Below are 13579 nucleotides of genomic sequence, written 5' to 3' on the forward strand. Positions count from 1 at the left end.
AGCATCTTCAATAAAAATAAATTTGGAAGAAGAGTGGTTAAAGGAAAGAAGAGTAAATGCTGTTGTGGATCTACTGAATTTGAGATGTCTCTGGGATAACATCCAATTTGAAATGTTCAAAAGGCTGTTGGTGAGGGAAAAACGAAACTCAGTTAGAGAATGGGATTGGACATCCAGATCTGTAAATTATTTGTAGCTCAATGCCTGGCACAAAGTAAGCACTATACAAATGTAAGCAATTATTATCTGTATGAGATGATAATTAAACCCATGAGAGTTAATGAGATTCTAAAAATGCAGCCTAGAAAAAGAAGATGGCCAGGGAGAAATCTCTGAGGAATACTCACAGTTAAGGGATATAACATACATGAAAAGCCAGCAGGTGAGGACAGAAGAAATAGACAGATCATCAAGGAAGAAAACTAGCAGAGAACAAAGTCATAAAATCCCAGAAGAACGCATCCAAGATTTGTCATGCAATACAGAAAAAGTAAGATCAGGATAGACAAAAGACCATATGAACTGGCATTTAAGAGTGCTAATAATTTTGGACACAAAAGTTTCAGAAGAGTGATACAAAGTCAGAAGCTAATATACAAAAAGTTGTGAGCAAAAAGCATAAACAATTCCTTCCCTTTCTCTTCTCCCCGGAAGATTGGCTGCAAAAGAAAGGAGAGATAAGGAGTGTTTGAAGAGATAGCAGGTTCTAGTACTGCTTTAAAGGAAAAATCTTTTAAAAATTTATCTTTCTAGTCTAGTTTACTTAAAGTAAATCAGAAGAGCCAGTCCTTCTATATCCCCAGTAATCTTTCTCTTTTTTAATGCCAAAAAAAAATGATCTGCATATGACTTGTCTAAAGCATAGCACTATTCCCACTTGTGAATTTTTCCTCATCAAAAAGATAGTTAATGTTTTCATTTGCTGTTTTAAAAAAGGAGAGAAACTGGATGTTCCTAACAGTTATTTCTCACAGTTAGGCACTAGGTAAATTATTACCTGAAGTTTATATACAATACTCAGTGGGCAGATATCTAACAGAATGAAACTTTTACCAAAGCCAAGTAAAATCTGTTCTATTTTCTTTTAAAATAACAGACCAATATTAGTGTGAACCGAAATTAGACATATATATAAAGTATTACTATCTCCTCATATGCTAAGGATCTTGATTAGCATGGTCTATCATTCTTCAAATAGCAATGAGCTGACACTCTAGGACACAGTTTAATATATATTCATTTAATGATCTGATTCTCATCCAGTAACAAAACTTCTTAAGATAAACTGGATAAAATATACCTAAACATTGGTCATGTGTCATGATCAACTCAAGCAATACAAGACTGAACTAGAAATGAAAATATCTCATATATGAGAAAATGGTAACCTACCATAACTGGCTGTAATAAAAGCTGATTTTTCTATCACTTTTATTACACTTTGAAGATTAACAATATGATAGAACTATGTGTTTTAGAATACAGATTTAGCATCTAACTGCAAATTAACTAGGGTAGTTGGGCTCTGTACATGGCTATTTAGAATCCTGATCATGTTTTTGGATTCAAAATATAATCCCAATGAGGGGCAGTTATGATATATTATATAGCTTTACATCTTCCCTAACTCCTAACACAAAGTTTTACAAAACAGATATTGAATAATGTTGGTTGAATTGAACTGATAAAACTTTTTTTTTAATCTATGATTTTTTTTTTATTATAGCAAGTTTTTATTGACAGAACCCATGCCAGGGTAATTTTTTTACAACATTATCCCTTACACTCACTTCTGTTCCGATTTTTCCCTCCCACCCTCCACCCCCACCCCTAGATGGCAGGCAGTCCTATATATGTTGAATATGTCCTAATATATCCTAGATACAATGTATGTGTGCAGATCCAAACAGTTTTCTTGTTGCACACGGAGAATTGGATTCAGAAGGTAAAAATAACCCGGGAAGAAAAACAAAAATGCAAACAGTTTACATTCATTTCCCAGTGTTTTTTCTTTGGGTGTAGCTGTTTCTGTCCATCATTGATCAATTGAAACTGAATTAGGTCTCTTTGTCAAAGAAATCCACTTCCATCAGATTACATCTTCATACAGTATCGTTGTTGACGTATATAATGATCTCTTGGTTCTGCTCATTTCACTTAGCAGAACTGATAAAACTTAAAAAAAATTTTAACAGATAGAAAACTGTTTCTTTTTAACAATACTAGATAGGAGTAATCAGAAAAAGAAAATGAAAATAAGATTTTCTTGACCCTTACCTCCACTTCTGCACCAGCAAGGTATCCATAAAGACTCTGCCTATAAACTAGAATGACATCTGCTATTTTCAGTGAAAGACACTAATAATAGAATTTTTTTTTATTAATTTGTTCACCCACTTAACATTGAGATAATTTAACTATGACTATATATAATACTAACCCACTCATCAGGAGAACAGAAAATCAACATAGGTGCTTTAGCAACAGTCAAAGTTTGACCATATGGCCAAAGGCAAGAATTTAGATTATAAACAGAAGAAATGCTACAGAATATAAAGCTGAAAAGGATCTTAAAGATTACTGAATCCTATCCCTTACTTGACAAATAAAATTGAATCCTAAAGAGGTTATATGATTTGCCCAAGACCATATAGCTAATAAAGAGGAGAGTTAAGATAGAATTCAAGATTTCTGGCTCCAAATTTAGTACTCTTTCTGTTACAATGTTCACTATACTCCCTATTTTCTAGATGAGAAAAATGCAATTCAGAAGGGTAAAGAATATTGTATGCTATGAGAAAAATCATTGGCAATGCCAAATTAGATTTAGCTACTCTTATGTAAAATACAACAAATTTTAGAGCAGTATTAAATTAGTTCTACAAATACTTACTACAAGACACTCTGTTTAACTATATTAAAAGTTCCTTAAAAGCAGGGATCAAGCCCTATACTTTTTTGTCTCCTAGATAACCCCTAGAATAGCAACACCTTGTATAGTGTAGTCGATGTATGTTAGTTATATAAAATAGTAAAAACTAAAACTTCCATTAAATTGGAATCTATTAAGACTGAATTGGAGTTGAAGTTTATTTCTGATAAATTTGTTTCTTTATACATATCACAAAGTACTAATGTAAAAGAGCTGATAAAACAGAAGTTTAAAATCCTTAAAGATATATTTTTCATGAACCCTTATGGTTTTAAAGAAGTATTTATATGCATATAAATATTCACAGACTAACACAAAATCAGTCATTTACTCATTGAAACAAGTCTTCTGATGACCTCTCTAGTCACAATCTCAATGAACTTTGTGAGTTTTTGTGTGTACTTCAAAGACAAAGAATAAATAAGAACCAGAGCTGGAAAGAATAGCAATCCCATGTCCTCAATTTTAAAGAGAAGGAAGGTGAAATTCAGGAAGGTGAAGATTTGATCCAAATTCATGAAGCACAGTAGAGATGGGTTTGTAGTTCAAACTCCCTATTCCAGGGTTTCTCTCCAAACTATCTTATAAATTGTACTTCTTTGAAAATATATAGCCAAGTTTTTACTCCAAAATAGTGCTATTTCACTACATTTTAAGAATGGAAACCTTTAAGATTAAAAACAAGAAGTATTAAAAGACAGGAAATCTTAGTTAATTTAATAAGACAAGAATTTAGTGAAGGAAAAGAATGTTTTCAGCAAGTTCCTATAAAGCATTAAAAAAAAAAATCTTATAAAAGATCTCATGGGTAAATATAAAAAGATTTATCAATTCTAAGAAAAATAAATCAAGAATCAATACAAGGGCTAAAAAAGCCAAGCATTCTTTGTGGCTCTTGTACTCTACCAAAAAAAAAGATTTTATACATCAATCAACAGATTTCAAGGAAGAAAGGGTTGTTGTTAGGAGTTCCCTCTTTACCTGTCTGTGACTTTGTGGTGGCCATGTAGCATTGGTTCTGAGGTAGCGACTGATGAAGGGATGATAGAGGGGGCAAAAGCTGCTGTTTTCCAAACTCCGTAACATTTTTGTTGCTTTCCTCCTTTGATTCTTTATGATCTCTAGAATCTCGAACTTCTCTGGGGTCCTTACTGGTTGCATGCTTCAAAACAAAGAGAATTAATGACTAAGAGTGCAAAGAAGTTGTCACTAAAATAACATTCTCAATCAAAATTTGTTTTTAGTTTTTCCTCACACTCCCCTCAACTGAAAATAGTTTGTATTTAAAGAAGAAAAGACTAACTAATTTGCCTAAGAACCTGCTAATGTGTCGTATGAACAATGACAAAAGTATTCTAAGTATAACTTTAAGATGATAATTTTAAAAAGTCATAAGTATTAAGAAAGTACTGCTCTAAAGAGTTTTTAAAAAGCAAGCTGGGGGGCAGGGAGAAGCGGTTTAATAAACAATTCATGATAGTGACCTGAATCATGGTATGATAGTTTTTTTTATTTGTTTGTTTCTTCTGTTTTTAAATCACCTTCTGGGAAAACTACCTTATGTCAGATGGCTTCAACTATCATATACATGAAAACAACTCCAAAATGTACACTTTTAGGTCTTTCTACAGTCCCCTTTCTCTAGCTTTTGGCTAGCCTCAATCAATCAACCATTCATCCCATTTGATTCCTATTACTAGATCACGATGCAACTCAGAGTCTCTCTATTTCCCCAAACATCCTTCTGATCTACACTACCACAATCTCCTATACATATTTACAACTACTATTCCATATGGTCTTTCCCATTTTTATGTCTCTATGCTCCTGAATGTTAATCACAAGCAAAAGCTACACTAGCCAACTTTAAATACCACATTCATTGTCATTTCTCTGATCAAGAATCTAAATTGGCTCTCCACTGTCAATTTTATATAAAATACAAACTCAAATTTCTCTAACTTTCCATGATTCTCCATCAACTCCTTCCCTAGACCAACTTCCTATCAGTCCTCGATGAATACTTTCCACTAAAGTAAATCAACAGGATGCACTTAAATATCCCAATTACTCCTGTTTTTCAAAACTTGTCATAAATTCCACCTGGAATACCCATAACTTTCTTCTCTACCAGTTCCTGTCTCTTTTCTCTTTTTAAATTATCTCAAAATATGTCTTCCAAGAAATTTCACTTATTAGATTTGCTTCACAATGACAAACTTGTACTCTTCTACTAGTTGCTGTTTAAAAGTCCTTAGTATTTTTCACTTATAGATGATCCATCTTCAACTGCATTATGAGCATAAAGACTAAGTTCATTTCTTTTATATTCCCTATATTACCAGAAACAGTACTTTCTGAACCTAGTGTTCTAACAGATTAAATTACTACTTAAAATATGAAGAAAAAAATACATATATATTATACGCACACATACACAAATAGCCATGAAAGCAAGTAACTGAAGCAAAGATATTCATGAAGCATTGGAAAATGAGTAGATATCCATCAATTGGGGAATGGCTGAACAAATTGTTGTATATGAAGATAATGGGATATTATTGTTCTATAAAAAATGATGAACAAGCTGATTTTAGAAAGACTTGGAAAGGTTTACATGAACTGATGTTGAGTGAAACAAACAAAACCAGGATTCCATGGTATACAATAATAGCAAAAATTTACAATTTTTCAGTGATCCAAAGCAATCCCAATAGACTTTGGACAGAAAATGCTATCTGCATCCAGAAAAAGAACTAAGGAGACTGAATATAAATCAACACATGCAACTATGTTCACTTCTTTTTGCTGTGTTTTTTTTTAATCTAAGCCATAGTTTTTCCCTTTTTCTTTAATTTTTCTCTCCCAAAATGATTCACAAAGTAATGTATATTAAAAAATAAATTTACTGGGGGGGAAAAAAAGATATGCATGCTACCTTTTTTTAAGCTGTAATATTCTAACTTGAAAATTATTTTAAATGACCAACAAATGAAAATAAGACCTGCTAGACTTTGTTAGGCTTTTGAGAAAAAGATAATTATCTAACAAGGTAAGATGAAAATATAACACTATATAGTCACCATCAAAAACGGATGAGTTGACACCTAGTCCCATATCCCTTATAACTGTGCACAAAATGTGGCCTAAGAAGTACTAAATTATCTCATTACTATTGCATCTGCCTAGGAGTTAGATTTTTTAAACTTTCTCAGACTCTCTAAATACAATGATCACTGTAGAAGAAAGATAAAATAAAGTTTTTGATTCCATTCATTCCATAGACTTTTGGCTTTTGCTTACAGATATATTAATAACTAATTGCTTCTAGAAATTAAATTCTATCAGGCATTCTTTTATCAGAGAAAGATCAAATGAATAAAGACCTAAGACCCATAATTCAGACCATGTAGTGCTAATATGAATCAGACAAATGAACAAATGTTTCTTCAGCATGGCTTTCTAGATGGTTTTTCAAAATATAAATTACAAAACTATAAAGATGACAGAATAACAGTTTCCTTATCTGCTTCAAAAATCTTCTAAACTTCCCTTAAAAGAAGGGGAAATGGGTTTTTGGATTAAAAGGTCCATGATGATAACAAGTCTGTATGGAGAACCTCAAATCATTTTTCCATTCTTGCTAAGCATAAGACTATATCAGAAATGAGTAAACACAAGAAAGGGGGAGGGACTCCAAAAAAGGTTTTATCTGTTTTCAAAATCTTAGTTCTAGGTCTATCAGAGTAATATCTTTCTAATTTAACTTAAATGTGGACAAAATCCAATAGAAAAACCATCTGAACATCAGTCTAACAATTTTTTACAGAAACTTAAAAGGCATAGATAAGAAAGTTTATAGATACTTATTATGGCAAGATAATTTATCAAGACTATTATAACTAAGAATGGTAGCACAATGTAATGGACAAACTGTGGCCCTGGAGTAAGAAGTGGTTTCAAAGCTACTTGTATTACCATGATACCAAGGCAAGTCACTCAAGGTTATTCAGTGGCTCCGGCAATATATGAGTGAATTGATGACTTGCATTGATGAAATCAGCTTTCATCCTAGGAGTGCCCATACTCCACCAAAAAAATCTGTAGCTAGGGCACTCTCATACAAACAGAAAAAAGTATCAGTAACAGAATCCAAATAAAGAAAGTTTTGATATTTTTTTTAAATCCTCCTGCATCTCAAAACATGAAAACTGTTTGAAGGTAAATGTTGCAATGAAAATTACAAAGAAAGAAAAGAAAAGCTTTTGAATTAAACAATAGGAGACAACAATAACTATACCATCTTATACTGGATACAGTGCTTTAGATCTTAAAAGTTTACAAAGCATTTTTACAAACATTATCACATATGATAACCCAAAACAAACCTTACAATGTAAACAGGCTAGGTATTATTATCCCTATTTTAAAGGTTAGGAAACCAAGGTTCAGAAAAGTTACATAACTTGCTCACAGGTAAAAAGTTAATTAATGGTGAAGTAATGTCTCTAATTCAGAATAATTCAGAAATGGTTTTTCAATAAGCCATACTGTCTCAAAAATTTTTCTATCTAAAACTATTATACAGATTACCATGTATTTACTATCAATCTTAATTTTAGCAACTAATTCATTCACCTCTATTCCTGGCAAAAGCTTCACATGTCTATTCATTCATGATATCTTTAGTTTTTGTATATCTATGTAGAGGTCAAAATGAGTATGAAAGGAATATGCACCTCTATGTGTACATTGTGGGGAAGGGAATTGGAGGAGGAACCTCATGCATGTCTGCCCATATGTCTACCTGTCCTAACATACTCATAGTGGGGAAGTATGCATGAGACTTGTTGACTGATCATATTAAAACCTTTTTTAAAAGTCACCTAAATCATCGATACAAAAGGGCCCTAAAAATAGATAATATAAATCACTAAGTAATCTGTCAGGAAGTAGGAAAAGTTTCATTTCTAAGAAATCTTAATGTTCAAGCACTTAAAATTTAAATAGATCTTATTTTATGGCAAAAATGATCCATAATAAATATTAAATTTGCTTTTGATTAGCCAATGCTTCTTCCACAATCTTTCTATGAGAATCTTCATTGCATGCTACAGATATCAGTCTCATTTACTCTGTGCGATATGTACTGATAACATGGAAAAGGGGTAAGTACCATCTCACCTCATCGAAGTATGCTTAGTATCAGCTAGAATAAATAAAAATTACTTTACAGGAAGATTACTAAACTGAAAAAATTCAGGATTGTCCTGAATACAGAGAGAAAAATCAATTTAAACTTCTATATATGCTATAGAAAGAAGATCTTCTAAGGTCCCTTCCAGCTCTAAATCAATGATCATCATCTATGATCTATTTAAAATTTTTATCACCTATTCAAATGGAAAGGAGAAATTTAAAAAAAAAAAATCAAAAGAATTCTAACATATGATGAATCCTTAAAAAGCCGTCATAGAAAGTTTACAAGTTACAATTATTACATTTTCCATTGGAAAATCACCAAAGGTCATTAGAATACTTTGAGCTATCAAATACTAAACTGAAAATAACAAGTATAAACTAAACACAGAGATCTGGATTTCCTATTAACTAGCTGTGTAACCCTGAATCACTCTGTCTCTGTAGGCCTCAGTTTCTTTATTTGTAAATGAGGGAATAAAGGGAGTAAATCCTATAGCTAAAGTCCCTTTTTATATAATGAAGTTGAACTGTCTGATTCTCTATAAACTTCATCTTTTCTCTTGCCTCAAAACTAATTCTTATTCTTAATCTCTAGTCAGTTTGAAGCTACATTCCTCAGAATCTCCCAGATAATAGTTACAATTGCTTTTTATATGTAGGATATAAGATGCTGTGGAATATAAAAAATAGAATAAGAAAGACACAGCCCTTTGTCATAATAACCAATGCTTCAAAACCTGTCCCAAAGTCTGTAAACACTTCATAATAACTGCTCCCTCCTTTAAATTACATGTCATATTTTTAAACCCCATCACACAATTATCAACTGAGTATATACTGTCTTCTTTTATGTTCCCTTTGGTTTTGTTGTTCAGATATTTTCAGTCATGTCCAACTCTTCCTGACCCCACTGGAGTTGTCTTGGTAAAGATCCTACAGTGATTTTTTTTTTCCTTTTCCAATTCATTTTTCAGATTAGGAAGCTGAGACAAACAGAGTTAACTGACTTGCCTAGGGGCACACAGGCACAGTAAAATAGTCTGAGGCTTGATTTAAATTCAGGTCTTTCTCACTTCAGGCCCAGCACACTATCCACTGAACCACCTAGCTCCCCTGTTCTCATTTTTACTTACCTTGTAAGATTGTTCCACAGACACACACAGAGACACACACACACACGCACAGAAATTCTTGCCTTTTCAAATGGAAGATAAGCTCTTTAGAGATATGCATATAGTAGGCAAACAATAAATATCTGTTGATTTGAAAAGTCCAGTTCTAGGGAGAAAAAGCTGTTAAAATGAAAAACTATATAATCAAAAGACTTTATTATATAACAGATCAAAATAACTGAAGCCAGCAAGATAAATCAATTCAATTCTAGCACAAGATAAGAACATGAACAATCCCTTCAAATTCTGATATACAAGCATAACTAACCTCAATGAAGAAATAGAAAGCTCCAATATTTTGAAACCTAATTTTTAGTACAATTTGGAAACTAGGAAAGTCATCTTTATGATATTTATATTCCATCTTTATACGTTTTTTAAAAATAGAATATAAGTTCCTTTCACGTAAATATTTGTACAAAATAGGGACATTAAGAGTGGCCCAGATGTTAACAAAATGGCAAAATAATTAGATTAACAAGATAAAATTAAAGTTATCTTACTAACTATGCCACAGACACAGTACTGAGGCTTGCAAAAACCAAATTATTTCTCTCTTATTAAATCTTATGACACTATATATACCTTCATGGCTCAGCAAATTTTAATTTGTATCATATCAATTATTAGACTGCAAACTCCCTAAATATAAATACTATTTCTTATTTATTCAGAATCATCTTTATGAAGCTCCTATTACTATATGCCACGCTAGTTCTGGGAATACAAAAAAAAGACAAAAAAACAGTTTTAACTCTCAAGGAGCACATAGTCCAATGGGGAAGCCAATACAAAAACAACTATGTACAAATAAAATGTACACAGAAAAAATGTAAAGACTAAAGAGAGGAAAGGCATGAGCATTAAAGAGAATCAGGAAAGGCTTCTTTTAGGAGATAGAATTTTAGCTGGAGATTTGACAGAAGTCAGGGAAACCAGGAGGTAGAGCCAATGAGGGGAGAGCCTTACATCCAGAAGAAACAACCAGTGAAAATCCTTAGGGTTAGGAGATGAAGCATCTTTTGCAAGGAAAAGGCAAGAGGACAGTGTCATGGGATCAAAAGACACATCAGACTAAGGATTAAGCAAACCAGAAAGGTAAGAGATGGTCAGCTTACAAAGGACTTTAAATGTCAATTATTTGATTTTATCCTCAAGGTAAGAGAGTACACTTCACTATCAGCGCATAATAAATGTCTGGTAGTGAGTGCAAGACTTCAAAGGTAATGTATACTCAAAAAAAAAAAAAAAAAGCCTATTTTTCATAGAAGACATTTCCCTACACTGTCCAGGTCTGGAAAGGAAGGAATATAGGAAGATTCTATTTATACTAGGAAAGGTAAACCAAGTATTGTCAGAACCACAATAAATAAAAAAAATTACATGAGTTCAAAGAATGTCTAGCCTCAAAAGTTTCTTGACCTCTTCAATTCCAATTACCTTTACCTCCTCTTCTGGCAATGCATTTACACAGCCATAATTTTAAATCTGCCGTTATTTGCTTTAGGTAGGGGATTGGAAAAGTAGCTATGATGTCTCCCCATCATCAATTATTTCAAAAATGTTCTTACATTCATATTGTAAAATTTTCTATCATTTTCATGATAGATGCCTTGACAATCTTTTACCATGTATAATTCCCATTCCAATTCAACAAGGATTTCTTCAGGCCTACTATGTTCAAGGAAGGTATTTGCTAAACAAGGAAAGACATAGACAAAACTGAAATAGTCCTTTCCTTTGAGAAGTTTGCATTCTAATAAATTGACACAATATTAAACAGATTCAAAAGTACATAATTCTACAACGAAAAAACAAAATCCGAATGATTAGTAAAGACTTGCCTTAAAAAGTAGCACATAAGCTAAGTCTTGAAGAAAGTCAAAACTCATAAGAGTCAGAAGTTAGCAAGAAGTACATTCTAAGGACATACACAAGCAAAGCTACAAAAATAAAATACTCAATTTGAGTAATAACAAGTATGCCATTGGGGACACTAATGCACTATTGATTGGAATCGTGAATTTTTCTAATCATTCTAACGAACTATGCCCAAGAGTTATAAAATTGTGCATACCCTTTGACCCAACAATACCACTACTAGGTCTGTATCCCAAAGAGATAATAAAATAGACAAAAGGACCCACATGTACAAAAAATATTTTAGCAGCTCTTTTTGGATATCGAGGGAATGCCCATCATATGGAGAATGGCTAAACAAACTGTAGTATACTGTGCTATAAAAAAATGATGACCAGCAAAGGATATGAACAGACAATTTTCAGATGATGAAATTGAAACTATTTCCACTCATATGAAAGAGTGTTCCAAATCACTATTGATCAGAGAAATGCAAATTAAGACAACTCTGAGATACCACTACACACCTGTCAGATTGGCTAAGATAACAGGAAAAAATAATGATGAATGTTGGAGGGGATGTGGGAAAACTGGGACATTGTTGGTGGAGTTGTGAACGAATCCAACCATTCTGTAGAATAATTTGGAATTATTCCCCAAAAGTTATCAAACTGTGCATACCCTTTGATCCAGCAGTGCTACTATTGGGCTTATATCGCAAAGAAATACTAAAGAAGGGAAAGGGATTTGTATGTGCCAAAATGTTTGTGGCAGCCCTTTTTGTAATGGCTAGAAACCGGAAAATAAATGGATGTCCATCAATTGGAGAATGGTTGGGTAAATTGTGGTATATGAATGTTATGGAATATTATTGTTCTGTTAGAAATGACCAGCAGGATGAAAGAGAGGCTTGGAGAGACTCACATGAACTGATGCTAAGTGAAATGAGAAGAATCAGGAGATCATTATATACTTTAACAACGATACTGTATGAGGATGTATTCTAATGGAAGTGGATATCTTCGACAAAGAGAAGATCTAACTCAGTTCCAATTGATCAAGGATGGACAGAAGCAGCTATACCCAGAGAAGGAACACTGGGAAATGAGTGTAAACTGTTTGCATCTTTGTTTTTCTTCCCAGGTTATCTATACCTTCTGAATCCAATTCTCCCTGTGCAACAAGAGAACTGTTCAGTTCTGCACACAAATATCGCATGTAGGATATACTGTAACATATTTAACATGTATAAAATTGCTTGCCATCTAGGGGAGGGGTTAGAGGGAGGTAGGGAAAAGTTGGAACAGAAGTGAGTACAAGGGATAATGTTGTAAAAAATTACCCAGGCATATGTTCTGTCAATAAAAAGTTATAATAAAAAAAAAAAAAAAAGATGACCAGGAAGATTTTGGAAATACATAGAAAGACTTACATGAACTGATACTGAGTGAAATAAGCAGAATCAAGAGAATACAACAATGAGCAATGCTTGGCTATGATAGACTTAGTTCTTCTCAGCAATACGATGATTCGAGCAATATAGATATGTTTAACATGACTATACAAGTATAACCTATATCAGATCGCTTGCTGTCATGAGGAAGCAGGAAAAATTTGGAACTCAAAATTTTATTAAAATGAATGATGAAAACTATCTTTACATAAAATTGTAAAAAATAAAACACAATTAAGTGAAAAAAACAAGTATGACAATTTACATAGAATAAAGAGTACGTGAAAAGCCATAATGAGAAATAAAGTTGTAAAAGTAGACTGATATAAGAGTGTGAAGGGCTTTATGAAGATGCATTTTTATTTTATCCTGCAACAGAAAGGTCTAAAAATTCTTGAACAGGGAAATGAGAGTATCAGAACTGTGCTTTATTAAAATGTTTATTCTGGCAACTATGTGAAAGATAGAGAAGGGAAAGATTGGTAGTTCAGAATCCAATTAAGTAGTTGTTAACCGTAGTCCACAGCCAAGAGTTGTTAAGGAACTGAAATTAACTAGAGCAGAGTGACCATGAGAGGAGAAAAAAAAAGATTAAGCTGAGATATCTTTGTGGTGGTGGAATAAACAAAACTTGGCAACTAATTGGATATGAACAATAAGGGGGAAGCTAAAATAGATGCTAAGCCTGAAAACTTAATGACTAGCAGGATGGTGGCATCTCTACAAAAGAAAACATTAGCAGGAATAACATATTAGGAGATTTACATTTTGAACATGTTGGCTTTGAAGTGGCTATGGGACATCAGTTAGAGATGTCCAATAGTCAGCCAACGACTATGATCTCTATGCCCTCTTCTGCACTGACAAACATTACTGGGAAAATGTTTATATTGCTAATAGCATGAGTACAAATTCAAGCAATTAAAACTCATCTGTACATTAAAAGAAACCTCAAAGGTC

At 32.8% G+C, this 13579-nt stretch overlaps 1 protein-coding gene across 18 annotated transcripts in view; it reads right to left on the reverse strand.

The window, feature by feature from the left end:
- The window catches only part of EHMT1 (euchromatic histone lysine methyltransferase 1), a 259276-nt gene that overhangs the window by 121040 nt on the left and 124657 nt on the right, over positions 1–13579 (reverse strand). For all 18 annotated transcript variants that reach the window (XM_031951875.1, XM_012539611.3, XM_012539612.3 and 15 more), the window contains one exon: positions 3914–4094. In XM_031951875.1, coding sequence (XP_031807735.1) covers positions 3914–4094 — 181 coding nt within the window. The remainder of the gene's footprint in view (positions 1–3913; positions 4095–13579) is intronic.

This window comes from Sarcophilus harrisii, chromosome 2 (genome assembly GCF_902635505.1).
Source record: "Sarcophilus harrisii chromosome 2, mSarHar1.11, whole genome shotgun sequence".
NCBI classification, from domain to species: domain Eukaryota; kingdom Metazoa; phylum Chordata; class Mammalia; order Dasyuromorphia; family Dasyuridae; genus Sarcophilus; species Sarcophilus harrisii.